The sequence below is a fragment of the Rhinolophus ferrumequinum genome (genome assembly GCF_004115265.2).
Source record: "Rhinolophus ferrumequinum isolate MPI-CBG mRhiFer1 chromosome 15 unlocalized genomic scaffold, mRhiFer1_v1.p scaffold_54_arrow_ctg1_1, whole genome shotgun sequence".
Classification (NCBI taxonomy): Eukaryota; Metazoa; Chordata; class Mammalia; order Chiroptera; family Rhinolophidae; genus Rhinolophus; species Rhinolophus ferrumequinum.
This window is the reverse complement of record NW_022680357.1, coordinates 16,451,453-16,477,320: the sequence shown is the minus strand read 5'-3', so window position 1 is coordinate 16,477,320 and position 25,868 is coordinate 16,451,453. Positions and strand designations below refer to the sequence as shown.

The 25,868-nt window shown below is 40.9% G+C and overlaps 3 protein-coding genes across 3 annotated transcripts in view; all 3 read right to left on the bottom strand.

Annotated features, from left to right (window-relative positions):
• LOC117019690 (ATP-binding cassette sub-family A member 3) overlaps positions 1-5,297 on the bottom strand; it is a 71,649-nt gene extending 66,352 nt beyond the window's left edge. The window contains exons 1-3 of the mRNA XM_033101753.1: positions 5,185-5,297; positions 3,737-3,866; positions 3,161-3,413 (exon numbers count right to left, since the gene is read on the bottom strand). Of these exons, the coding sequence (XP_032957644.1) occupies positions 3,161-3,413; positions 3,737-3,796 (313 nt within the window). The 5' untranslated portion in view covers positions 3,797-3,866; positions 5,185-5,297. The remainder of the gene's footprint in view (positions 1-3,160; positions 3,414-3,736; positions 3,867-5,184) is intronic.
• LOC117019689 (40S ribosomal protein S24-like) lies at positions 1,709-2,196 on the bottom strand. The gene has a single exon (XM_033101752.1). It carries the CDS (start codon positions 2,179-2,181, stop codon positions 1,789-1,791), a length of 393 nt encoding a protein of 130 aa, XP_032957643.1. The 5' UTR covers positions 2,182-2,196; the 3' UTR covers positions 1,709-1,788.
• A 2,868-nt stretch (positions 5,298-8,165) lies between the features above and the next one.
• LOC117019688 (ATP-binding cassette sub-family A member 3) overlaps positions 8,166-25,868 on the bottom strand; it is a 69,462-nt gene continuing 51,759 nt past the window's right edge. Inside the window, exons 23-31 of the mRNA XM_033101751.1 lie at positions 24,619-24,789; positions 18,550-18,728; positions 16,915-17,040; positions 15,919-16,113; positions 13,063-13,250; positions 12,276-12,446; positions 11,755-11,945; positions 8,813-8,886; positions 8,166-8,441 (exon numbers count right to left, since the gene is read on the bottom strand). Coding sequence (XP_032957642.1) covers positions 8,313-8,441; positions 8,813-8,886; positions 11,755-11,945; positions 12,276-12,446; positions 13,063-13,250; positions 15,919-16,113; positions 16,915-17,040; positions 18,550-18,728; positions 24,619-24,789 — 1,424 coding nt within the window. The 3' untranslated portion in view covers positions 8,166-8,312. The remainder of the gene's footprint in view (positions 8,442-8,812; positions 8,887-11,754; positions 11,946-12,275; positions 12,447-13,062; positions 13,251-15,918; positions 16,114-16,914; positions 17,041-18,549; positions 18,729-24,618; positions 24,790-25,868) is intronic.

Here is a 25,868-nt window from a genome sequence, read left to right as displayed (position 1 = left end):
CATTTTTTGGCACCCTCTGTATATAAACCATTTATATAAAAGGTTTATAATAGGCAAGTCTATAGAGACAGAAAGTAGATTAGTGTTTTCCTAATCTTGGTGGGGATGAGAAATTGCGGGGTCATAGCTGAAGATTGCAGGACTTATTTTTGGTGAAGAAAATGCTCTAAAACTGATTGCGACAATGGTTGCACAACTCTGGGAATATACTGAAAGCCACTGAATTATACACTTTAAATATTATGACTGTATCATATGTGAATTATATCTTTAAAAGCTGTTTTAAAATAAACTTAAGATAAATCAGGAGGTGGAGATCAGTTCTAGTCCTAGAAGAGTTTGAGAAATAAAGCCATGTTGAAAAACAGTTTTTAGAAATAATTGTGGAAAAATTCCCCCAATTTGGTGAAAGACAGAAACGTACAGATTCAAAAGGCTCAGTGAACCCTATACAGAATAAATCAAATCACATACATCATATTCAAACTTCTGACAAAGAAAGAAAGAAAAAACATTGAAAGCAGCTGGAGAGAAATGACACATTACCTATAGGGCAACAGGGTTTCAAATGACTGCAGATTTTTTTTTTCAGAAACTGTGGGAAAGCTGTTAGGAAAATTTGCCTTCATTGGCTGATGTGAGCTTTTGTCTGTTAGCTTTTTGTTCCCCCCATGAGAGACTGCATGTGAGGTGATGGTTAGCTTAGGGTTAAGAGAATGCTCCCTCGTCTCATTTCTGGCAGGGGAGATATAAGGTGATGAAGAGTCTTTTTGTCTGTTTCGCCCGCATCAGCAGATGAGGTAAAAAAGTAACTAACTTATATCAAAATGACGTCAGGCTTTGGAAGGCCTTGGGCCAATGGTCCCAGGCGAGAACAGTAAGTATTGTTTGTCCGAATGAACTGGCCCTTCAGCCGGATAAACAACATTTTTATCACAGTAACTGCAAACCATCCCAGACCTGGCCATTCCGAGAGGGAGGCAGGAACAAGGAGCTTGGCTCTAAGGTACATCTGGAAAAATATATGAGACACACCCCAGTTGGCAGTGTAGTTTCGTCATTTGTCACTGGCGATTCTTCCTCATTCTAACATTTTGGAAACTTGTATGCAACATGCAGCTTACAACCTCATAAGACGCCCTGACTTCCAGCTGTGGACCTGGTGAGGTCTGGCTGGTTCCCGGCCTCTCCAGTGTTGTTCCCCACGGTTAGCCTTCTTGAGAACTTGTTAGCATTTTGGAAACTTATATACAGCTTGCAGCTTTGCAGCATCAGGAGACGCCCTAACTACCAGTAACAACAGCAGCAGCAGCAACATTCCTGAGAACTAGCAAGCAACAGTGGGAGACACCTCAGCTTTCCCAGCTGCAGACTTGACAAGGTTTTGATTTCTGACTTTTCCAGTGCTGTTTCCCCCCAGTTTGGTGAGCTTCTCTGGCATATCATTATTATTTATATATATATACATATATATATATATAAATGTCTTAACTTCCTTTACTTTGTCATTAGCACCTCGTTTGAATTGCCTTTGTCTTTTGCTATTTCATACTGCTAAATAAATTGATTAGATATTGCTAAATAAATTGATCAGCCCCTCTCTAGTATGCTCCTCCTCTTTCTTTTCCCCGGTCGTCATTATAGACACCAAGGAGGTTAGAAGAGAGTAGCATATATATATATATATATTTTTTAAAGTTCTTAGTTTATTAGTCCCCTCATGAAAAATCTGCTCAATCACCACAGTCACTGACGAATCTTTACTCCTTCTGTCATCCAATCTCCACCTCACTTTTTGCCAGCACCAACATTGGCCTTTGCAGTCCCCCTAACTTTCTTCATTCTGTTCTTGCGTTCCTTTCGCTGTTTTCTTGAGGTCTTTTTCTTCTCATACAGGCCATGTCTTGCAAATCTATGTTTGGGCTCATTTTTCTTTGCGTAATCCAAGGAATCATAAATCATGCCAAAGCCAGTTGTCTTGCCACCACCGAAATGGGTTCTGAATCCAAATACAAAGATGACATCTGGTGTGGTCTTGTACATTTTGGCTAGTTTTTCCCGAATTTCTGTCTTAGGTACTGTTGCCTTCCCAGGGTGAAGGACGTCGATGACCATCTGTTTCCGTTGAAGTAGTCTATTGGTCATGAACTTCCTGGTCCGAATAGTTACTGTGTCATTCATGATGGCAGAGGGCCTTCAAGCAGCCAGAGGGGAAAAGAACCATATATTTTTTAAATGTTGAAACTGTCAACCCAGAATTTTATACCAAATGAAAATAACCTCAGGAATGAAGGTGAAATAGACACTGTCACATGAAAAAAAACAAACAGAATTCATTGCTAGTAGACCTGCTCTAAGAAATTATTAAAGAAAGTTCTTCAGAAGGATAATGATATCAGAAGAAAACTTGGAACTTTGAGAATGAGGGAAGAACAACAGCTATGGGAATAGCTGGGTAAATGTTTTTCTTAAGTTTTTAAAAATATGTGTGTGAATTATAACATTTCCTGTTGAGATTTTCAATTTATGTAGACTTGAAAACTACAACATAAAGAGAAAAATACAGAGACCTATATACTGGGAATCATTTGACGTTACAACAAAGTGGTAAAGTATCAGTTCCAAGTACAGTGTGAAAATTAAGTATGCATATTTTAACTCCAAGACCAACCACTAATGATATATCAGAAGTCCAATGTATCCATTTTTTTTCTTTTATGGATGATGCTTTTGGTGTCATATCTAACAATTCTTTAACTCTAAGCTACAAATATTTTCTATGTTCTCTCCAAATGTTTTATCATTTTACTTTTAGATCTGTGATCCACTGCAATGCAATTTTTGAATAAGGTGTGGTTTTGTTTTAGCTATTGATGTCCAATTGTTCAGCAGCATTTTTTGAGAAGATTATTTTTCCACTGGATTCTTCTGCACCATTGTAATATTCTAATACATTTCTGTAGGTCAATCTCAGGGTTCTCTATTCTGTTTCATTGTCTTGTGTGTCTATCCCTTCACAAATACCACAATATTTATAACTACAGTTATATTCTAAGTCTTAAAATTGGTGAATGTAATTCCTTTATTCTTTCTTTTACATTGTTTTAGCTCTATCAAAAAACAATTTAAAAATGTTTTCCAGAAAACCTTAATTTCTAACCTTTTATACTGATGTTTAGATTCCTCTTCATATTCTCAGTGATCTCTTTTACCACATTAACATTAGAAGGCATGTAGATCAATTCCCACTCTTGAGGATTTTGGAGGAAAGAAGGCAGAGTACTGATGCTTTGAGGAATAAAACTGTGAGGTCCACCAGCACTCACTTCAGTAAATGTGCGTAATAGCAAAAATATACTTGGAAACATCAATGTTATTAAGACTTCCAATATTAAATTAATCAACTGCCTCCTCTAGAAGAGGAACAAAAAGATGGTATAAATTAATTTAAGAGTACACAATCAATGTAAATGGATAATTTTATTATATTAAGCTTCTGCCAATTTCACTTTGGAAAAGCCAGTGTTTCCTGGACTGTCTTGTATCACCTCTTCCCTTCCACAGCCAACTATCTTACAGGTCACACTACACTAGTGATTAACTCGGTTTTACAGATTTGGAAAAACTACCTACAGCTCTGAAATTCATTTTTTCAAACACACACACACACACACACACACACTTAACTGCAACAAATGGGCTTTTATGGACATTTTCCAAGGATGCTTTTACCTACCTTTAAGGTAAAATTTTTCCAGAGAAGTACTGTAAATTGGTTGAATGTCAACAAATCCATTCTTCTACAAAGAATGTGTGTTCAACTCCAGAGACGAAAGAAAGGTTTTTTGATGTTGTTACCTAATAAACTAAACATTAAGCAAACAACAGTATTACTTCTTTCTCCTAATTTTATCCTTTATCAGACTTAAAGATTGATAGTAACAATGATTATGTATTTGAAAAAAAGAAAATTATAGTTTCTATTTTTCTATTAATTTACTTAATATCTAACGAACTTTTAATATGTTTAAAACACAAAGAAATAGATAAACAAATAACAGTAAGATGTAGTTCCATTTCTCCAGATGTCCTAAACCTGTAACAGGATCTGATTTCTCCTATTCTACTTTCCAGAACCAGATGGCCTCACAGGTGAATTCTGTCAAACACTGAAATAAGAATTAACACCAATGCTTCTCAAATTCTTCCAAAAAATTGTAGAGGAGGGAATACTTCCAAACTCATTTTAGGAAGCCAGCATCACCCTGATACCAAAGCCAGATAAGGACATACAAGAAAAGAGAACCACGGGCCAATATCCCTGATAAAGACAAATCTAAAAATCCTCAAAATATTTGAGCAAACTGAATGCAACAGCCCATGAAAAGGATCAAACATACTCCGTGATCAAGGGGGATTGAACTCTGGGGCGCAAGTTCAGCACGTGAAAATCGTTAAATGTGACACAACACTTTCATTATTAGAATGAAAGCTAAAAATCCCACCATCATCTCAAGAGATGCAGCAAAAGCATTTGACAAAAACCCACCGTTTCATCATAAAAACAATACATTAGGTATACAAGGACGGTCCCCCCACTTAATAAAAGTCAGATAGGAGCAGCCCACAGCTGACGTCAGACTCAACAGTGAAAACCTGAAAGCTTCTTCCCTCTTGGATCTGGAGCAAGGCAAGGATGCCCCCTCGTGCTACTTCAAGTCCTAGTGAGAGCAATGATGCAAGATAACGAAATAAAACACATCCCAACCAGAACAGAAGCAGCAAACGTGCCTCGGTTCATAGGTGACATCATCTCATACAAGAACTGGAAAGTTCTGGGAGGACTTCGGGTACCTGCGGCCTGACCCTTCCTCCTGGGTAAAACCCTACGCAACAGCCACACGTCAGGGAGTAGGGGCCACGCGGGGTGAGGAGGCCGTGTGATGTGACACGGTGGGGTGTAGGTACCCTAATATTACATTTGGGGGGTTGTTTCGGAGGAGAGGAGAAAGGGTTGTGGGGGGTTTTGTGGGGGTTTGTGGACGGGAAGGTGAGCACGCACTTTCGGGGTCCCTGCGCCGAGGGCAGGCGGCGGGGGGTCGGCCCCCGGGGAGTCCGGGGAGCTGCCGCCCGAGCGGGGGACTAGGGCCGGGGGGCCAGGGGCGGGGAGGTCCGGACACTCACTCTCAGCTCTCGGCCTCCCCGCCGCTGAGGTACCAGCCTCCACCCGCACGGCGCCTGCCGCCAACGCCCTCCGCAACCGCCCCCGAGCGCAGGTGCGCCGCCCGCCCTCCCTCCGCGCGCATGCGCCCACGCGCCCGGCCCCCGCTCAGCCGCCGCTGGGCGTCCGGTCCGCTGCGGCTCCGGGCGCGCTGGGCTCGGCAGTGCCCCCGCGGCGCGGCGGGTTCCCCCTCAGCTGATCCGTGATCCTGAGGCCCCACTTCTCGCGGGCTGCCCTTTTCCTCTCCGGTCGTGGTCCCCAGTCGCACGCGGCCGGACGTTTAGAGGAGAGTCAGTGGGGTCATCCGAGAACTTCCGGAGGCGAGGCGCAGGGTCCCCCAAATCGCGTCCCGCGGGTCCCCCAGAAGCCCCGTCCAGGGGCGCACATGGTGGACCGCGCGCGGTCCACCCGGCCTGTGGGGACAGAGCCCCCAAAAGCAGTTTCCAGGCTCTCGGCCTCACATAGAAAGGTGCTGGCTCAGGTAGTAAATGGCCATCGACTGTGATCAAATGGCCAGCAGCTGTGGCTAGTTGGCCGTCAGCTGTAACCAGTGAGCCATTAGCCATGAATATAACTGCCGTGGCTAGGCTAGTAGCAAAAAGAAAAAGGGGGGAGCTAGCAAGAAGATGGTGGCTGAGTCTGCAAGCGGCACAGTGAGGGTTGAGAATTGTGTGGCTCCTGCTTCCTGTGTCTCCAACCCAGCCGCCAGCGAGAGTATAGTGGTGTGACTCCCCTACCTATGGCTCCGTGGGTGTTCCTGTTTGGCCTCACCATGTCCTGCGTTCTTATGTGGGGAGTGGGACCGGAGACCCCGCCAGACGCCCCCCACGACACTTGGCGAAGTCGGCAGGATCCCCTGCACTACACGGCCCTTCTCTCCGCGCGTTTGGCCTCTGCCCGTGACCGCTCCACGCGCGCGAGCCACGCGGTGGACTCCCCGCCCTACCTTCCTCACGCCCCCAGGGCCACTGACGCTGGCTCCCCGGGCTGACGCCACCCCGACAGCCGCCTCCGCTGCAGCCCCACGGTTAGAATCACGGGTTCCGAATTCGGTGCCAGGTGCCTGTCGGCGCCGGAGGACCTGGGCTCGGTCGGAAGAGGGTGTTGAAGGACGCGCGTGGCCAGGGGGCTTCCACTTGGCGGAAGGTGTTTTGTCTTAGGAGGCGGTTCTCGCTCTGGCCGTGCCGCCGCCAGAGGAAGGGGTGGGGGACCATTCGCAGCACTCACCCCGCCCCCCCGCCCCCTCCCGCAATCAGTGCGGCATCCGGATCAGTGCACCACCCAGCGCGGCGTCCTGCTTACCAGTCCCGGCCCCCGATCCGTCGGCCAGCCTGTACCTGAGGGGTGTTTCCTGGGGGCTCGGCAGGTGTGGAACAGACCTGGCCCAGGGCCGGCGAACTTCCCCGCCATCGAAGGAGCCAAAGCGACACCTCTTCAGATTTCCTCCTTGAGTATTTTTCCTCCGCCTTAGGGTATTGTTTAGAGTTCTCTTTCCCTCCTTACAGATATGATAGGTAACCCCGTGTTACAAAGTGCTTAGTGGAGGGCCTGACACATACATTTTTTTGTTTCTTGATGTACGGTGAAGAGGTAAGTTGAGGGATAGACAAGGACAGTGAAAGAAAAACTCCTACCCTACTAAAGGAATTTTTTTTTTTTGGTTCAAAATGGTACTTTAATATTTTGAGGCCTAGCCTCAACGTAACAACTGAATGCTATAATGAAAAATAATAAATTATATTATTTTAAATTATGAAACTGACTTAAGAATCATTGCACCAATTACAAGAGTAAAAAAATTAAAAGGACTCCCAAGTCTCTACAGAGTTAACTGTCTTTAGTGTTTAGTAAAGTACACACACACAAAAAAAGAGGACACCGGCCAACCCAGGAAGGGCCTTATGTACTGTGCATGATGGGAACAATTAAAAGGCTTTCAGGAAAAAAAAAAAATACCGAATCAGAAAAAACCTACTAAAGGAATTTTTAAAAGGGTCCATAATGAAGGCAACTTGGAGACTGGGTGAAAAAGCTTAGTAAAACGACTTCTACTTCTCTCTCCCTTTTTAAAGATGACCAGCCTGGGAAACACATTTTGCAATTCCTACAACCACTTGGCCAGACATCTGTGGCAGGTATGGGAATGGAACTCATAAAAAGTGATACGACAGCTAACAACAAAAGAACAGAGAATAGCTTCAGGATACCACCTTATTACGATATCCAACTGAGAATATAAAACCCTTGAACAAACCATCTCAGACCACAGCAGCTTCAGGGGCTCCTTTCGCCTTGCAATTCAACAAGGATCCTCCTCGTCTGCTGTCCTGCCCACGAATTTGGACAGGTGATTAGATGTCTCCTGTTGCTTATGGGGGACTCCAGCTGCCCAACAAGAATCAGAAAAAGAACTCTCTCCCTCTGCACTTCATTTCTCCTTAGTCAAAGGTAGGTTAAGAATAGGAAGGAAAACACTTCTTAAAAAATGTTTTTGTTCTTTCTGTTCGTGGACTCTAAATGTTCTTGCGGCAAAGATTCTCTTACAAATATAAAATCTTGGCTTGAGTTTTGGAAATAATAACCCAACTTGACCCTTAAACTTTTATATTGATTTTAATTATTTTTAGTATAAAATGTGTGTGTGTATCCATGGGAAAGATTATTCGAGGCTGAATGTTCCTCGTATCCATAACTTAAAAATAAATCTCATGCTCTTCCCGCTGTCCCATCTGAGAGCACCATCATTTCTGGATGTTTTCGATTCAAACATTCAGAATACTTAGGAATAGGTCCTTGTTCCCACCCTGATTAATACTGCTCTTTCATATTTCTAGGAGCAAAAACATGAATAATCGCCAACTGTCTTTACATTTGCACATGCTGGATACACAGGCCACCCATGTAAATCTACAAAGAAGGGACTTGTGTTCTCTTTTGAGGGACTGTTTATTACATAAGTATATCTACACCAAGACACAAACACACACACACACACAGGAATGGCCCTCTATGTATCCGGGTATAGTGGAGAGTAACCTAAGACAAGGGTCACAAGTTGGAACTGAGTTCTCACGGCACCTTCGCTTTAGAATCATGTTTGATCATCTTCTGTGTTCTGTAGGCTGGCAAAGCTCAGGAAGACTTGTTCCAGCATTATCTGACTGGCAGAATAATCTTCTAAATTGAAACGCTTTTTAGCTTCCTCCAAAATTCCAAACACCTTCAACAACAACAAGAGAGCGCAGTTACCATTGCAGCCCTCCCCGCCAGCCGAGCCTCTCTTCCATTGCCTCCAACTCCTGCCAAGTTAATGTTGAAGGAAAAAGGGCTCAGAAGGGGGGCATGAGAAGGCAGGCAGAAGAGATCATTGAGAATCTGAGCGGAAGCAGTTCTCTATCTCCAGGCTGTTGATGCACGTGAACAAAAAATGGGATTTAGAGCTAGAAACCTGAAGCAATGAAACTCCAGGGACCATAGAAAGTAAACTAAAGTCTCTGCTTCTCCTGTAATACCCGGTTCCCCTTCCAAAAATCCTTTCCCTCACTAGTGCTCTCTGAACCTGTAATACTAGAAGAGCATGGTTCTACAGACCTTTGCCCAGCTATTGTCCTTGCTGGGAATGTAGTAATTAAGGATCCCTTGGTGCTCCTGCTTTAATACGCTACCTAAGAAGGGAAAGATAGGGTGGGTGAGTAATCTTACAGATTTCACTAGAATTGCCAAAACATTGCTACATCTACTTAATTATGTATAACAGAACGGCGACTAGATGTCCTATGATGAAAGGGGACATGATCAAATAACCCACTCTCTTTGGTACACTTGACATGGTAATTCCTTTCACAGACTTCTTCCTGATGAAAGTTTCATTGTGTGAAGTGCATAACAATTATTGAGGGCAGGCTTTCAGGCATGCACAAAAAAATGTCAGCTCACGGGCCCAGTGAATGACACCGGAGCCTTCTAAAAATCTAACGTTACTGCAAGACTTTATTGCTGAACAGAGAGCTCAGAGTAGGAGCTGGGAGGATGCCGACGGGCTGTGTGAGGAGGTACACAGTTCCAGTGTGTGTGCTGGGGGGGCAGGACAAGGCCTCCTCGCTGTGATGACCTGCCACTGAGAGAGGAAACCATACACACACACATCCCCTAAGCCAGGCTGTGTGTTCCTCTTTCTTTTACGTAGGTAAGAACCCCGTTCTAATTTAGAACAAACTGGTGTGTTTACACTTAATGCATATTTGCTTTAATTGCAGATTGGATGAATTGGGATTAAAATGTGTTGTAGCAAAAAAAAAAAAAAAAACCCCAAAAACATATTTATAATGGTGTTTGGATTTTCTAAATAGGAGTTTTAACACATGTACTGTCTCCGTAATGTAAAGCTCTATTTGTGTGTAAAATATTTCAGATAGAGAACTTAATGAGTTATTCAAAGCGAACACTGATGAAACCACGCTAGTTAGGTCAAGTAATAGTAACCCAGATAGTCCCATGTGCCACTTCCAAGCCTCTACGCCCCATAAAAAGAACCAATACCTTCACTGCTGTTATGGACATTTCCTTTTTCAGTGTCTTTTTTTTTTTTTTTTTTTAGTGGGGGGAAGGGGAACAGGACTTTTATTGGGGAACAGTGTGTACTTCCAGGCCGTTTTTTCCAAGTCAATTTTGTTGTCCTTTCAGTCTTAGTTGTGGAGGGCGCAGTTCAGCTCCAGGTCCAGTTGCCGTTGCTAGTTGCAGGGGGCACAGCCCACCATGCCTTGCGGGAGTCGAACCGGCAACCTTGTGGTTGAGAGGATGCACTCCAACCAACTGAGCCATCTGGGAGCTTAGCTCAAGGTGCCGTGTTCAATCTTAGTTGCAGGGGGCGCTGCCCACTATCCCTTGCGGGACTCAAGGAGTTGAACCAGCAACCTTGTGGTTGAGAGCCCACTGGCCCATGTGGGAATCGAACCGGCAGCCTTTCGAGTTAGGAGCACGGAGCTCTAACCTCCTGAGCCAACGGGCCGGCCCCCAGTGTCTTTTTAACCTATGCATACACCCTTGAAAATTTAGGCAGAGCTTTCCCCCTTTCGAACTTTATGTGAAGGGAATCGTCTAGTGTATATTCTCTTCTTTCTGCTGCTTTCACTCAATGTTTGTAAGATTTATGCATGTGGTTTCATCTACAAATAATTCATTTGCCTTTTGAAATTATAATCTGGTGCATAAATATTCCACAGTTTATTTTCCATTCAGCTACTGGCACAATACTACAAATCTCCGTTTCAGTGAGGTCTTCTGAGGTTTCGTTGTCTGTTTTCATTTGGAACATACACATGTGTTTCCTCGTTTTGCTTGATGCTCTGTGTTTGTTTTTAACCCACTTTCCCATGAAAGGACACACACCTGTGTCCACGTTTCCGACAAGAGGGCTCGGGCCGGTGTTTAGTGTTCCTCTGTAAGTAGGCAAGTTGCTAGGACAGATGCCAGTAAATGAGGTTTTCTGGTCACAGCTCCTCTTCATGGCAATTCAGGGGCTACATGAAGTACACCTCTGATGCCATAAGTACTCAAAAATATTTGCTGAATGAATGCATAAGACTGACCTTCTTAGTGGACATACCCATGTGCCCGTGTCACAGGCATATTGTAATCACTGGGACCGACACTGAGGAATTATTTTCCCACACCTCTGTTCTCCACATCTGCTTTGCCATCATTCCTTAGCTATCTTCTGATCTCCACCACGCTTACTGTGTAGTTGATCCTGCTATTTTCCCCTCACCTAGAGATAAACGTCCAACTCCTCAGCCTCACACACAGTGGGAACTTCTGTGACATTTTGCTCAGCCTAGCAAAGTGGAAACCAAGATGAAAAGCCAGAAGTATTCAGAACTTTGTCATGTCCCTGCTTGATGTTTAGGAAAGAGAGGCACGAGACAGAAATGGTTTCTGTCTCTCTGATTGTACCAGATAGGCGAGAGGTGCTTACTGATTTTAACATACAGAAGCAGGTCTCCTCTTGAGAGGAGAGGAAAGCTTACTGGTTCTTGTTTGCATTGTATAATAATGCCATATATATCCTGGCTGAGACCAAAAGACCAGACTTATATGCTTAGCTGCCAGACAAAAGCCTCAAAACTTTGCATGGATAATACATGAAAATAACTGAGAAGTATGATAATTATGACTTTAGAAATATATAGAAATAGATAATTAGATTTAATATTTAGAAATAATATTTAGAAATAATATTTCTAAATATTTAATATTTAGAAACATATAATTGACGTGGACAGAAGAAATCCCCAACTGCCTTATTAAAGTGATAGGGGAGCTCAGTGTGATCCTTTGTGAGTGTGTAAAACTTCTTAGCCTAACCAGGCACAAGAGGTTGTACAAAGAAGGATCCCCAAAGCAATTCAGTGTGGAAGCCAATAAATATTAATAACCTATAGGAAACAGTTACTGAAGACATGAAACGTATGCCTGGCGAGAACAACAAACATGATTTGATACAGATTGAACAAAGGTAGCCCAACCTAATTTACCTGGGAATGTCTCTGTGATGAAAACTTTTAAATCATCTAGTTCATGCTTTTGCGTATTCATCTGGACCTTTACCTTCAGGATGTAAATATTGCCAAACTTGCTTTTGAGGTGCTGAGGGCTACCCAAGCACATGAACTTTCCCCTCACCATGATGGCCAGCCTGGTACAGAAGGCATCACATTCCTCCATCCTAGCGAAACAAGATACAAGAACAATGTAAAACTAAAAAGTTCTCTTTTGGCAGAACTTCCCTAATTCAAACAGTGCCAGGATTGAAGCTCGGTCGTTGGGAAGGGAAAAGTTTTCGAATGATAAGTTGTAGGGTATGAAATCCTCCAACAGAACATCTTCTGGTTATTTAACTTAACGAGGATTCTTGGCTGTGCCACTCATTAGAATTAATGGGGTACTCACATACTCCAGCAAGTTTGCTGTCCAATATTCCGAGGCCCAAATAATTCTCTCTTACAACCACTACAGGGCTGGCCAACCCTCTTCCAAGCCTCCCAATGAGTCACACCTGTGGGAGGTTATAATAATGGCTTTGCCACTTCCACGTGCCAGTGTCACAGCATCCCAGAGCAGGCGTCGGGCTACTGGGTCCATGCCAGTTGATGGCTCATCCAGCAAAATGACTGAAGTTTTTCCCATTAGGGCAATAAGAGCACTCAGCCTACGTTTGGTTCCTCCACTTCATGGCCATGGAAGGAGATAGAACGTCGGGAAAGGGGATGATATGCATATCAGTGACTTATAGGACAGTGTTAGCACAGACATTTCAGACACTGAGAGTCTCAGCAAACACGTAACACAAACATCCCTGATGCTGATTAGATGCGACTTCTACAGGGTAGCCAGCTCAGGTGTACCCAGCAATTATTTTTTTCATTTGAAATGTAGAGGAGTGACTTTTAAGTAACTGATTGTAGGAGCGTTATCAGGGGCATTTATTTACTATAATCGTTCTTAGGGTGCCATAAATCCCACCATAATTTACAGGGTTACATCCCTTCTTTCTTAGCAGACAAAGAACTATACAGACAATGGGAAGAATAAGACGCTCCCCTCTGAGATTCAGAGGCTACAGTTCAAACATAACTAGGATTCTGAGTTTCATCTCCAGTAAGGAAAGACATGGAACCACACTGATCTGTCATATGGGCTGCATTTTCCTAGCCACTCATATAGTTTCACAAATAACTGTGTGGCACAGGGAGGTAGGTGGAGCGATGGGCATTTATTTCAAACGTCAAACACAGGAAGTCACAGCAGCAGCCACAACAAAAAAAATCAGCATCACGACTCACCTGTAGGTGCTGATAATCTTGTCAGCATGAGGCTCCAGTTGCAGTGAAGTCAACCATTTGTTCACATAGAGCTGAATCTGGGACTCGGAGACTCCCCATAATCTGGCGTACATGACGATTAATTCCCGACCTGTCATGTATTCCACCAAGGCGTCCGACTGAGGACAATAGCCGACTCTGCACTTCACCTGATTACAAGAATTGCCGTAATAAGGACCCAAGACATCTGTCCCACTGAGCATTCTCAAATGGGACAGCAGACCGGCAGTCCTCCCGGCCATGCCTCTACGAGCACTACCAAGAATTCCTCTTTTTTAAAGGCGACAAAATTTTGGCCGTTGGATCTATTGGAATAAATTGGAATGACAGATTCCCCAATTCAATTTTAATAATGTTCGGGATGAAGAAGTTACAAATAAAAATCCCACGGCCCACTGAATTTGGAGGAGTGTTAGAATATGCGATGCTCCCCTCATTCATGAGAAATCCCAAGGGGCGTGGCCACCATGGTTGTTTTTGCCCTGCAGAAGTTGCACAGTCACCTGCAGACCTTGTTACATAGTAAGGTTGAACCAGAAGCAAAGCCTTTTCCCGCTCCCACAAACAGAAGAATTCAGTGAGTGTTGCTTTGACCAACCCTTTTGTGGACTTGTCTTCAGATGTCTCCAAAGACATCCAAAAATATATCTAATTTGAAAAGATCTATGCACCTCTATGTTCACTGCAGTGCTATTTACCAAGATATGGAAGCAACCGAAATGTCCATCAAAAGATGACAGGATAATGAAATTGTGGTCCGTGTATACAGTGGGATATTAAGTACATGAAAAGATGCTCAATATCAAAATCATTGAGAAATGCAAATCAAACCACAATGACGTACCACTTCACACCTATTAGGATGGCAATTATTGACAAAACAGAAAGTAGCAAGTGTTAGCGACGACGTGGAGAAACTGGAAGTCTGGAGAATTGCTAATTGCTGGTGGGAATGTAAAATGGTGAAGTCACTATGAAATACAGTATGGTGTTTCCTCAAAAAAAATTAAAGAAATTACCCTATGGTCTTGAAATCCACTTTTAGGAATATACCCAAAATAATTGAAAGCAGGGACGCAAAAAGATGATTTGTACACCAGTGCTCAGAGAAGCATTATTTGCCATGGCCAGAAGGTAGAAACAATCCCAATGTCCATTAATGGGTGGATGAATGGATAAAGAAAGTGTGGTGTACACATATAATAGATTATTATTCGGTCTTAAAATGGTATCAAATTCTGATGCGTAGGTGAACCCTGAAGGCATTATATTAGTAGGTGAAATAAGTCAGACATAAAAGGACAAACATTATATGATTCTACTGATAGGAATAATCAAAACTATAGAAACAAAAAGTACAATAGTCGTTACCAGCTGGTGGAGGCGGGAGGGGGAGTTACTGTTTAATAGATACAGGTTTTCATTTTGGGACAATGAACAAGTTCTGGAGACGTACAGTGGTGATGGTTGCACAGTAACGTAAATATACCGAATGCCAATGAATTGCACGTTCAGTTATGTTTAAAATGGTCAATTTTATGTTACGTACTTCTTACAATAAAATGGACAATGTTAAAAACATTTTTAAAGCCTGGGGAAATGAAAAGATCACCATCTGTCATGTTTCAGAACAGCCAACTTGGAGAGATTCCCTGGGGCCCGAAAAGCCTTCCTCAGACGTATTGAATTAGTTGTTGCAGGAGGCTTGGATTTCCCTGTAAGCCTGGTCTCTTTTTAATTTGACAAAGAGACTCTCTTTGGCACCATCTTCATTGAACCCTTTTTTTTTCCATTCCTCACAATCAGGGGACTGGTTACACAACCCCATGTCCCCGAAGGGGATTTGACAAGTGGTGTGGATAAGGATATTTAGAGAGATTCCATTCACATCCCTTCCACCCCAAGAACCAGCTGGCAGGACCCACTCACCTTCTTTCATCATGTATCACTTCTTCTTCTAGTCCCTCAACTTCTTCCCTTCTAGTATACATGGGATCCAAGTGTTCAGTGTATCAAATAGCCTGTTTCCTTCCCTTTGCTTCACAGGCAACTTTCTTCAAAATGTAATCCAACTTCTTAGCTTCCTGTCAGTTACCAGACTACTGGGGATCCTATAGCAGCCAGCTCCTGCACCCTATCTGCCTAATTTCACGACACTGTTCATGGACTGAAGGGAAAGATCTGCACCATCGGGGCTCCCCTGACAGCTACCCCACTGACCCAAGTGGACAGTCCTTGCCGCTTCATCAATGAGTTCTAGCTCCTAAAGCCAGGGGACACTTCAGGAGGCTTTCCTTTGCCTGAGACTTCCTGAATTTGACGCCTTTCACCATTTCTTTCTTCCTGAAGGTTTCTCCCCACTTGGTTTCTTTTCTTCGTTATGCCCTCTCCCCTCGGTGGCATACGCAGCCAATGGCTGGCTCTGCAGGGATACAAAGGCCAGCTTCCTTGTTTCATTTGGGACCAGTCAGAAAGGCCACCCTGTCCTAGCGCTTGAAGGTGGACCAATCAGTTGCAACTCAATTGTAGGCCGTCTTCTCCTTTCCTTCCCTACAGCACATTGTCTGGCATATGGAGAGACCCTGCCCCTCACCCTAACAGTTTCAAAGAACAGAAACACACTCTTGTTTTACATTCTACTCCTGTTGCCTCACTCACTCTCTTCAACAATCTCTCTCTCTCTGCAGGATCTACTGAGTCAACAGCACCGATTTCAGTGTCTCCCTGGCCTCCCATCCAGTGTCTCCCACCATCTGCCTGTGACTTGCACCCCCAAGCTACCCGCTCCTCACATCTTTGCCTGTAATAGCTTCTTACCTTCTCGATATTGTCAGTGATGTTAAAACCACCAATGAACACATCCCCACTGGTAGCAGTCTCTTCTCCAGTCAAAATTTGAAAGGTAGTAGTTTTTCCAGCTCCATTGAATCCAAGCAATCCAAAGCACTCCCCCTTTTGGACTGCGACGGAGATATTTTTCACAGCCAGAATGACCCGGGACTTAAAATATATCTAAAAACAAAACAAAACAAAAAAACCAGAAAACACAACAAAGAATATTTGTAGGACGGATAAATAGCTCAGACCCCTACAGACCACTACTCAGTCTCACGAGGACTCTTCTATTACACTGGGAATAGAGACACCGATCCCCAAGAACTGCACTGAGCCCTGGGCACGAGGGACTGGCTCTTAGGTTGGACTGAATCCAGCATACGAGGTCTGACAATTAAGTTTGCGAACTTGTTGCACCGATGTCGCTAACCTTCTTTGATGTCAGAGGGATTATTCATTATGAATTTGTACCACCTGGACAAACAGTTAACCAAGTTTACTATGTGGAAGTGCTGAAAAGGCTGCATGAAAGTTAGACGACCTGAACTTTTCGCCAGCAATTCATGGCTCTTGCATCACGACAATGCACCAGCTCACACGGCACTCACTGTCTGTGAGTTTTTAGCCAGTAAACAAATAACTGGATTGAAACACCCTCCCTACTCACCTGATCTGGCCCCCAGTGACTTCTTTCTTTACTCGGAGATAAAGGAAATATTGAAAGGAAGACATTTTGATGACATTCAGGACACTAAGTATAATACGACAACAGCTCTGATGGCCATTCCAGAAAGAGTTCCAGAATTGCTTTGAAGGGTGGACTAGGTGCTGGCGTCCGTGCACAGCTTCCCAAAGGGAGTCCTTCGAAGGTGACCGTAGTGATACTCACCAATGACGTATGTAGCACTTTTTCTAGGATGAGTTCGCGAACTTCTTTGTCAGACACCCCTCATCATGTTGGCCAGTGAATGACATTACCTTTGTAAGCTCCTTAATAAGCACCGCGGAATTCAGCACTTCCTGCGGCTGCCCCAGGATTCTCTTTCTTTCATTTTCCACGTCTTCATCTTCACATTCTCCAGATAATTCCTTGCACACCTTTTCCTATATTTTTAAGACAAGAATCACAGACATGGGTGCTCCTTAAGTGTGTGGCCTAGACTGTGGCTTCAAGAAAGCTAAAATGGGGAGTAATCTCAAAGATGTTCAAACAGAAGGTTTGAGTCAGTTCAAGAAAGTTCTGGACATCAGCTCAGCATCTCATGTACATCTTAAGTTTTGAATAATGAATAGTTCATCAGTAGAATGAGGGTGGGGACCAGGGGAGAAGGCAAAGTTATTTCACATACTAGAAAGAGTATGAATTAACATGCTAATAATATGTGTACTCTAAATCTTTAAAACTGAATTTAAAGTATTAAGAAAAATGGTTTTTATCACTTGTATCCTTGTAAGTAGCTTGTATCCTTTTTATCACCTGTAAGTAGCTTGTATCCTTAAAAAGGCAGTCTACTCAAGAGGGTGGGGAACTCAGAAAAATACAGTCATGAATTTTTAATAATAAATTTTGCCCAAATTAAACTGCAATGGGGGTGTAGAAAATCAGCAAGACTTAGACTTTTCCTAAGAAATTCATTGGACACTATGATCTATATTTTCAAAACAAATATTACAAGATAATATTGTTTTTTAGTATTAGACCAAGTAGCTTCGGGAAGCTGATCTCAAGATGTTAGGGCAGAAATTTGGCATAATTTTAAGATCATTTTGTCTGATCACTTAAGAACAAATTTTTTATTTGCACAGATTATGACATCAGGATTTCATATCCTGATGTTTTTTCCAGAATTAGACACCACATGAAAAACTGAAGCCACAACTGAGATCATTCAAGTGTGATTTAGTACCAGTCACAGTATGTTCAACATTGAAAGACTAAAGGATTAAGTCTTTCTTTTATGAGGGAGAGAGAGAAATAAATCTCTAAGACATCAAATAGAAAAATTTTAATACTGACAGAATGGCAGTGTGAATTTGTGCCCTGCTGAAACTGGTGAAAACTATTTGACTAACCATTTAAAGCCTTTGTAAATCCATGCATCAAAAAAAGAAATCATACAGGAGATTAGAAAATCCTTTGAACATTTGCATAATAAAAATATAAAACATCAATTTTTTTCAGGGTATAGATAGAGCACTGCTTATAGGGAAATGTTTAGCATTAAGTGTTTATATTGGAAAAGAAGAAAGCCCTGAAAGCTACGGCTTCAGCCTTTCCATAAACAAACTAGAACAAAGGAGGGGAGTAAACCAAAAGTAAGTAGCAGGCAGGAAATTATAAAAATAAAAACCACAAATATCAATAAAGAGAAAATAGTCAATAGAGCCAATTAATAAACAGAACTTGGTTCTTTGAAATGATCAACAAAATGAATGCAGTTTATTATAGGTAAATTATAGCTTAATAAATTTTATTTAAGAAAATATATTTCTATGGACACTGACTTTTCTTTTCTCCAGTAATTGAGGGAGTCATATGGAACCACATGCTTTTCAGGCCTAATGTTCCATTTTCTTAAGAGTTATTCTTAAGGTTCATGCTTAATTACTCACCTTCCTGTTCTTCTTATAGATACCAAAGAAAATGCATTGATTGAAAAATGTTCTTAGTTTCCACAAAGTCTTCTCCCAAAAGAAAACCAAGAGAAAGCAAACAAAGCCTATGACACTCATCATGATCAGATACTTTCCAAGCATTTTCTCTTCCAAAGAATAAACACTCTTTGTAGTAACTGAAAATGGGGGGAGGGGAGAGAAGAGTATCTTACTACAGAATACTGAATTGATACCATGAACACGGCCAGAGAAAATAACAAATAAGATGAAATACAGGATAAAATGAAACGTTAGGCTACATTGAGACAAGTAATGTATTTAAGATTGAGAAGTGATTGTTTTGCTACACAAATACCATCTGAGCAAAAAATTTTGAAGGCTGATCTTCATGAATATAACATATGATAATCAAGTAAGCCTATGACTATTGATAATATATTTATTTATACATCTAATAATTGCATGCCATGAAAAATCGGCCCCAAATCCTTTCAGAAGTGTGAGATCTTAAATTGATAATTAGAAGTATTAAAGTGTAAATGCTATTGCAAAGGATAACACACTAAGCTTTAAAAGGGTAAAAAAGAACCATTAGCTAATACTTTTTGAACTTTCTTAAAAAGAAAATTGAGTAAAAGGCACAGAATTCCTGTTATAAGAGAATTATAAACGCTTTCTTTTTTTCAAAAAATTGTTTTTCAGAACGGTTTTAGATTTACAAAACAACAACAACAAAAAACCATGTGAGGACTGTACAGAGAAATCCATATACCGTGCACCCAGTTTCTCTGATTATCAACAACATTGGTATGATACACGTTACAATTAATGAACAGATATGAATACACCACTGTTAACTAAAGTCCATGATTTATTCAGATTTCCTCGTTTTTAAAAAATGTAATGTTCTTTTTTGTTCTATGATCCAATCCAGAATACTACATTGAGTAGTCATGTCTCCGTAGGTACCTCTTGGCTGTGACCGTTTCTCAGATTTTCCTTCTTTTTTTATTTTTATTTTTTTTAAAGATTTTATTGGGGAAAGGGAACAGGACTTTACTGGGGAACAGTGTGTACTTCCAGGACTTTTTTCCAAGTCAAGTTGTTGTCCTTTCAATCTTAGTTGTGGAGGGTGCCGTTCAGCTTCAAGTTGTTGTCCTTTCAGTCTTAGTTGTGGAGGGCACAGCTCATCTCCAGATCCAGTTGCCGTTGCTAGTTGCAGGGGGCACAGCCCACCATCCCTTGCGGGAGTCGAACCAGCAACCTTGTGGTTGAGAGGACGCACTCCAACCAACTGAGCCATCTGGGAGCTTAGCTCAAGGTGCCGTGTTCAATCTTAGTTGCAGGGGGTGCTGCCCACCATCCCTTGTGGGACTTGAGGAATCGAACTGGCAACCTGGTGGTTGAGAGCCAACTGGCCCATGTGGGAACTGAACTGGCAGCCTTCGGAGTTAGGAACACAGAGCTCCAACCGCCTGAGCCACCGAGCCGGCCCAGATTTTCCTTATTTTTGATGACACTGTTTTGCGTAGTACCGGTCAGGTATTCTGCAGGATGTCCCTCAATTGGCATGTGTTTTCTTTTTTTCTCCATGATTAGACTGGGGTTGTGGGTTTAGGGGAGGAAGATCACAGAGGTCAGATGCCATTTTTATTGCATCAAAAAAGGGTTCATACGATCAATGTGACTTTTCATTGTTGATGTTGACCTTGGTCATCTGCAGGAGTGTTTGTCAATTTTCTCTGCTGTCAAGTTACTCCTTTCACTCCATTTCTATACTCTGTAATCTTTGGAAGGAAGTCATACTGTACATCCCGTACAGAGAGAGTGGGAAGTTAAGCTCCCACTTTTGAGTTCGGAGTATCTACAGGAATTGTTTGGAATTCTATGGGAGATTTTTCTGTTCACCATTTCTTCAGTTATTTCTTTATAACAAAATAGACTCATATTATTAACATTTAATTTATACTTTGGGTTACAATTCAATAGTACGTTATTTTGTTGATGAAATTGTTCCAGTTTTGGCCATTGTACTCTTTTCGAAGAATCATATTTTATTAAGTGTTTGTAATTGATACATAGAAATGCAATTGAATGTTATGTTTGTATTTATTTTGCATTCATCGAGGACATTAAATTCTTATAAAGTCTAATAGTTTGTCAGGGAATTCTTTTAGATTTGAGTAGACTATCATATCTAGTATTATTTCACCTTTTCCATTCTTCATACTTTAAAATTATGTTTTAAAAATATGTAATTCAAACAGAAGATTATGTGCTACATAAGTATAAATTTTAAGTATAATAGCATAATAGACTCTAAGTCCTTAACCCGCAAATTAAAATTTTACAAATAATTTGTAAATACTTATGGCTCCTTCAGTTTTCAATCCTCCACAGGTAACCACTATGATGAACTGTGTTCTGAATTCCTATTTTATTTAAATGCAAATGGACCATTACATTTTTTTTTTCAGTAAATGATATTTTGGGTAATTTTTAAATTTAAACTTTACAGAACTAGTATTATACTCAATGCAGTCTCCTGGAATGTTTTCCCTGCACATTGTCATTTAAAATTTTTTTCAAACATAAAGTGAAATTGAAAAAAAGAGTATAATAGACACCATTCCCTCCAGCTAGTATCAGTTATGTAAACGTTTAGCCATATTTGCTCCCCACACCTCGCCCCCCCCATATGTATATTTTCAATTAATTTGCCTCTATGGGTTTTCAAAGATTATTTTCTGATATTTGTTGTTTATATTTTTATATTTTTGTCTTGTCATACTAGCTTTATATGCCTGCTGGCTATCTCTTTCTGTCGTGCATTGTAAATTTTCATGGACCATCAGAACAATAATTTTATGGGGTGGTGATGATGGGTTTGGGATGATTACTTGGTTGCTTGCTATATGAAAGCTATTTCTGTTAATAAGGTGAAATACAATTTCTTTAATAAATATTCTTCTGAGGGTGGCGTTGGTGGTGTGGATATAGGTTTCTGACTCCCAGATAACCTCGTGTTTCTACAGTACCCTTAACTTATACTACTTTTTCCTTCTTTTTACACAACATCGACCTTCCAAGGGATCATTCTGCCTTCCACGTTGCTCTTCTTCTCAGAAGTGTTGCCTTCTGAAGATGGTAAGTTTTCAATAGTACTGAGACATCAAATCACAGAGGCAAGATGTCCAGAGAATCTAAGCAAGAAAAATACCAACCTCCCAAGCCCCACTGAGCTACATCCTAGCTATAAAGACAGGCTGACAAGAAATGATTTAAGAACTCATCTTAGGATGTTACAAAATTAACCCCCCGAAAATGGAAAATGTGGAAGAAAATACTAAAGAACATTAATTAATAAGTTAGCAAACATACAATAGAAAGAATTCATAAATGTGAAATCTTGTTTTTTGAAAAGACTACTATAAATGATAAACTTCTGGTAACATTGATCATGAAAAAAATACAAGTGGAAAAAATTAGGAATATCATGAAAAACGGGGCTATCACTATAAAACTTAGATGTCAAAAATATCATAATATATTATGAACATCTTCACTCCAATAAATCTGAAAATTTAGGTAAAATGAAATGATCCTACAAAAACTCTAATAATTCTTCTCCCCAAATTATTAGTAGGCTACCCCAAAAATCCTATCTTTCTTAAAGAAACATGATCCATAATTATAAACCTTTCCAAAGAACAATCTCCATGTACTATTCAGTTTATCACTTAATTTATGATTTAACGTTATACACTTCGCCTATATAATTTATTACATAACTCAATAGAATAAATATGTAATTCAGTAGACTAAAGAAGAAAAACATGTGCCCATCTCAATAGAAGCAGTAAAAAGTGTCCAATAAAACTGAACATACTACTCATAATTAAAAAAAACAAAAACAAAAATAAAAAACAACTCTTACCAAACAGGATAGAAAGGAATTCCTTAAGCCTGGGAACTGAGATCCCTTTGAATCACAGTTTTAGCCCATAAAAGCTGTGAACTAGGGCTCGTGGTCCATCTCAGTGAGCAATTGTTCGCTCTAAAGTTAGGAAGAAACTGGATGTCTGCTATCACCACTGAGAACCAGTTTGAACTAAATGGCCTTGACAAAGGGGTAAGTCAAGAATAAGAAATAAATGGAAATGGATTGGAAAGGCAATCCACTATTAGCAGCTGCTGTGAAGGTATCCATGGAAAATGAAAAATTATCTACCCATAAATTATTAAAATTAATAAAATAATTTAGTTAAGTTTAATATACAAAAACTGAACTCTTTCAACTGTATTTCTTATAACAATAACAATCAATTAAAAAAAATGACACTTCAAACCTCGTGTATTTTCAATACCGCTAAACCAGTAACAATTACAGAGTATTAAATAAAAATAAAGAAGACCTGAGTAAATAAATGGAAGGCTAGAATGAAATAAGTAAAGGAGTGTACCACGATTACAAATTGTAAAACCAAAATCAGTAGAGATTGAACCTTTCAAAATTGTGCTACAGAAGTAAATCAATGTCAATAAAAATCCTACTAGATTTGTTTTTTTGTGTGTAAAGAAAAGTTGATTTTAAATGTACTTGAGGTCAGACAATTAAGTTCATGAACTCATCCTAGAAAAAGTGCTACCTACCTCATTGCTGAATACCACTACATTCACCTTCGAACTGACTCTGGGTGGTGAACACACAATGTGATATATAGATGATATACAGATGATGTATTACAGAATTGTACACCTGAAACCTATGTAACTTTACTAACCATTGTCACCCCAATAAACTTTAACTAAAAAAAAAACAAACAGCCCAATTAAAAAATGAGCAAAGAATGTGAATAGACATTTCTCCAAAGATATACGAATGGACAACAGGCCTATGGAAAGATGCTCGACATCATTAAAGAAAAGGAAACTGAAACAACAATTAGGTGCAACCTCATACCCACTGGGAAGCCTATAATTAAAAAAAAGGAAAATAATTATTGGAGAGGATATAGAAACATTGGAACCTTCCTACATTGCTGTACAAAAGTAGGCCCAGCTTCTATGGAGGTTCAATAATACCATGACTTTCCGTGTCACTAGATTTTGCATGAAATGTTTTTTTCCATTTTTTTCCCAACTTGCTCCATCCTCCCTTAAAGTTCATTGTCATGTAGTTTATAGCTGTTTAAATACTGAACGTCCCTTTGAGGTCACTGGCTACTGTTCTAGGTAGGAGATGGCTTACGAAGTACCCCTACCCGTCTCACTCTGCCCACTCTTGCCAAAATAAAATATTTTCAAAATTATCTGCTAAACGGTAACAGTGCCACAATTAGGGATTTATAACTGAATGTTTACCCTTTCCTTTTTTGACAAGTCTGCAGTACTGTTCATCTTTCTCTTACTTTCTGGCTCTTGTCTCCATTGTACTCCTCTCTGTCTCTCAAATCACTACTTCCTAACCTTGACCTATTTATTTAAAAAAAACACAACAGTTGAATCCCTCTCTGTGTCAGATATTATCTATACTGGACACTGGGGAATGAATTTCATCCACTCCTTCAAGTAAATTGTGTGCAGATGTGTGTATGGTTGTGAGTGGTGACGGAGATGGGAGGCGACAAGAGTATACAATACAATTTCACTACCAATAGTTTCCCAGGAGGTCTTTGCCATAGAGGAGATGCACTAAGCAATGAAAAGAACCTAAGCTTCGCATATCCCAGTTCTGGCCCATAAAAGCTATGTGTGAACATAGGGCACAGTTTCCTCACAATCAGTATAAAAACGGACAGATTGATGTTGTGAAGACTTAAAATAGTATGTAAAGGTATTAGGTGGCTGATTATTAGTAGTCTGATGACTACTTTAAACTTACTTTGGATTCGCTTTGGAGACTTCATTGTATTTACAAAGGTTTTCCCCAGGCTTGTAAAATGAGCTATGTACTGAATATGTGTCCTGACTCCCTCCTTCAAAATAAGGGCAGATTCCCCACCAGTCTTCTGGGCTGAGCCTGAGATTAATTTCCTAGAGATTTAGGGGCCCCAAGACACTCACTTTTTTTATCACAATTTAAATAGGCACTAGCGTTTTCTAGAGCGCACATTTTCTTCATCTGGTGGAAGGCAGCATAGTCAATGATGCACTTGGCCAGGTTGTAATTGGGAAAGAGCAGTAACGATTTAAGCACGAAGTTTCTGGTGGCATTTGACATGTTTGGCGGAGTATCTAAAAAGATGATAAGATTAGGTTTCATTATCGGAAATGAACGCTCCCCAGGACTACAAACCCTCCAATTTATGATCCAACCAGGCTCTGGGAATGAAAAACCAGACGGTTATATTTGAAGAACACTCATTACTTCCCCATTAGTTTGTTTTAGTTGATACTGGTAGCTGATGACAGTTTGTAGTGGTAACTGTGGGGTTCTGATAAGTCTTTTCGGCAAAGTGGGTGTCCACTTGGTAAGTCTCCCTGGCCCGATATGAACAGGAAACCACTACTGTCTATAGTTTTCATGTTTCTAAACCTAATTAATCAAGTCAGGAAGGTCAAGATAGGAGAGAGCCTAGAATTCCACAGTAGGGAACAGATAGGGATGTGACGCCTGGATGGAGAGTAGAGAAAGCGTCAAAGAAACCAGCTGACAGGTAACTAGTATTTCCCCCAAAGAATGCACTTCACATGAAAAATAATTAGAGAAGAAATGCCTGGAGACATGGACACATTTATGAATGGCCATTGTAGAATTTTAATGATGAATTCATTTTTTTTGGGGGGGGGGGAGAAGATCAAAGGCTCGGATAAACACAGAGTTGACATAAGATACTTTGAGCAGAGAGCGATGACCAAACAGGCAAACCTGAAGTGCCAAAGCCACGGCAACTCTGTCCTGTGGAGATCTTATAATAATTTGATACAGAGACAAATAATTCATCCAGAGTGAAGAATTCTGGAAACTGGCCACCTAAACAGATGACAAAAATGGCACTGATTTTATAGACCAGCAGCCGTATCTAATAGAACTTCTCACGATTATGGAAAAGCTCTACAGCTGCAGTAATAACACACATATGACTATTGAGCACTTGAAATGTGGTTAGTGTGCCTATGAAACTGAATTTTCAATGGCATTTAATTTCAGTAAATTAAAATTTAGGTTTCAAGAGCCACATGTGGCTAGCTAGTGGTTACCATAGCACACTAGACAGATACAATCTGATAACTTTTGGCCTTACCCTGTAGCAATCATAAATATCTTCTCACCTCCAAAGACTAGAGAAAGATCTTTTTAGGTGAGGAAGAGA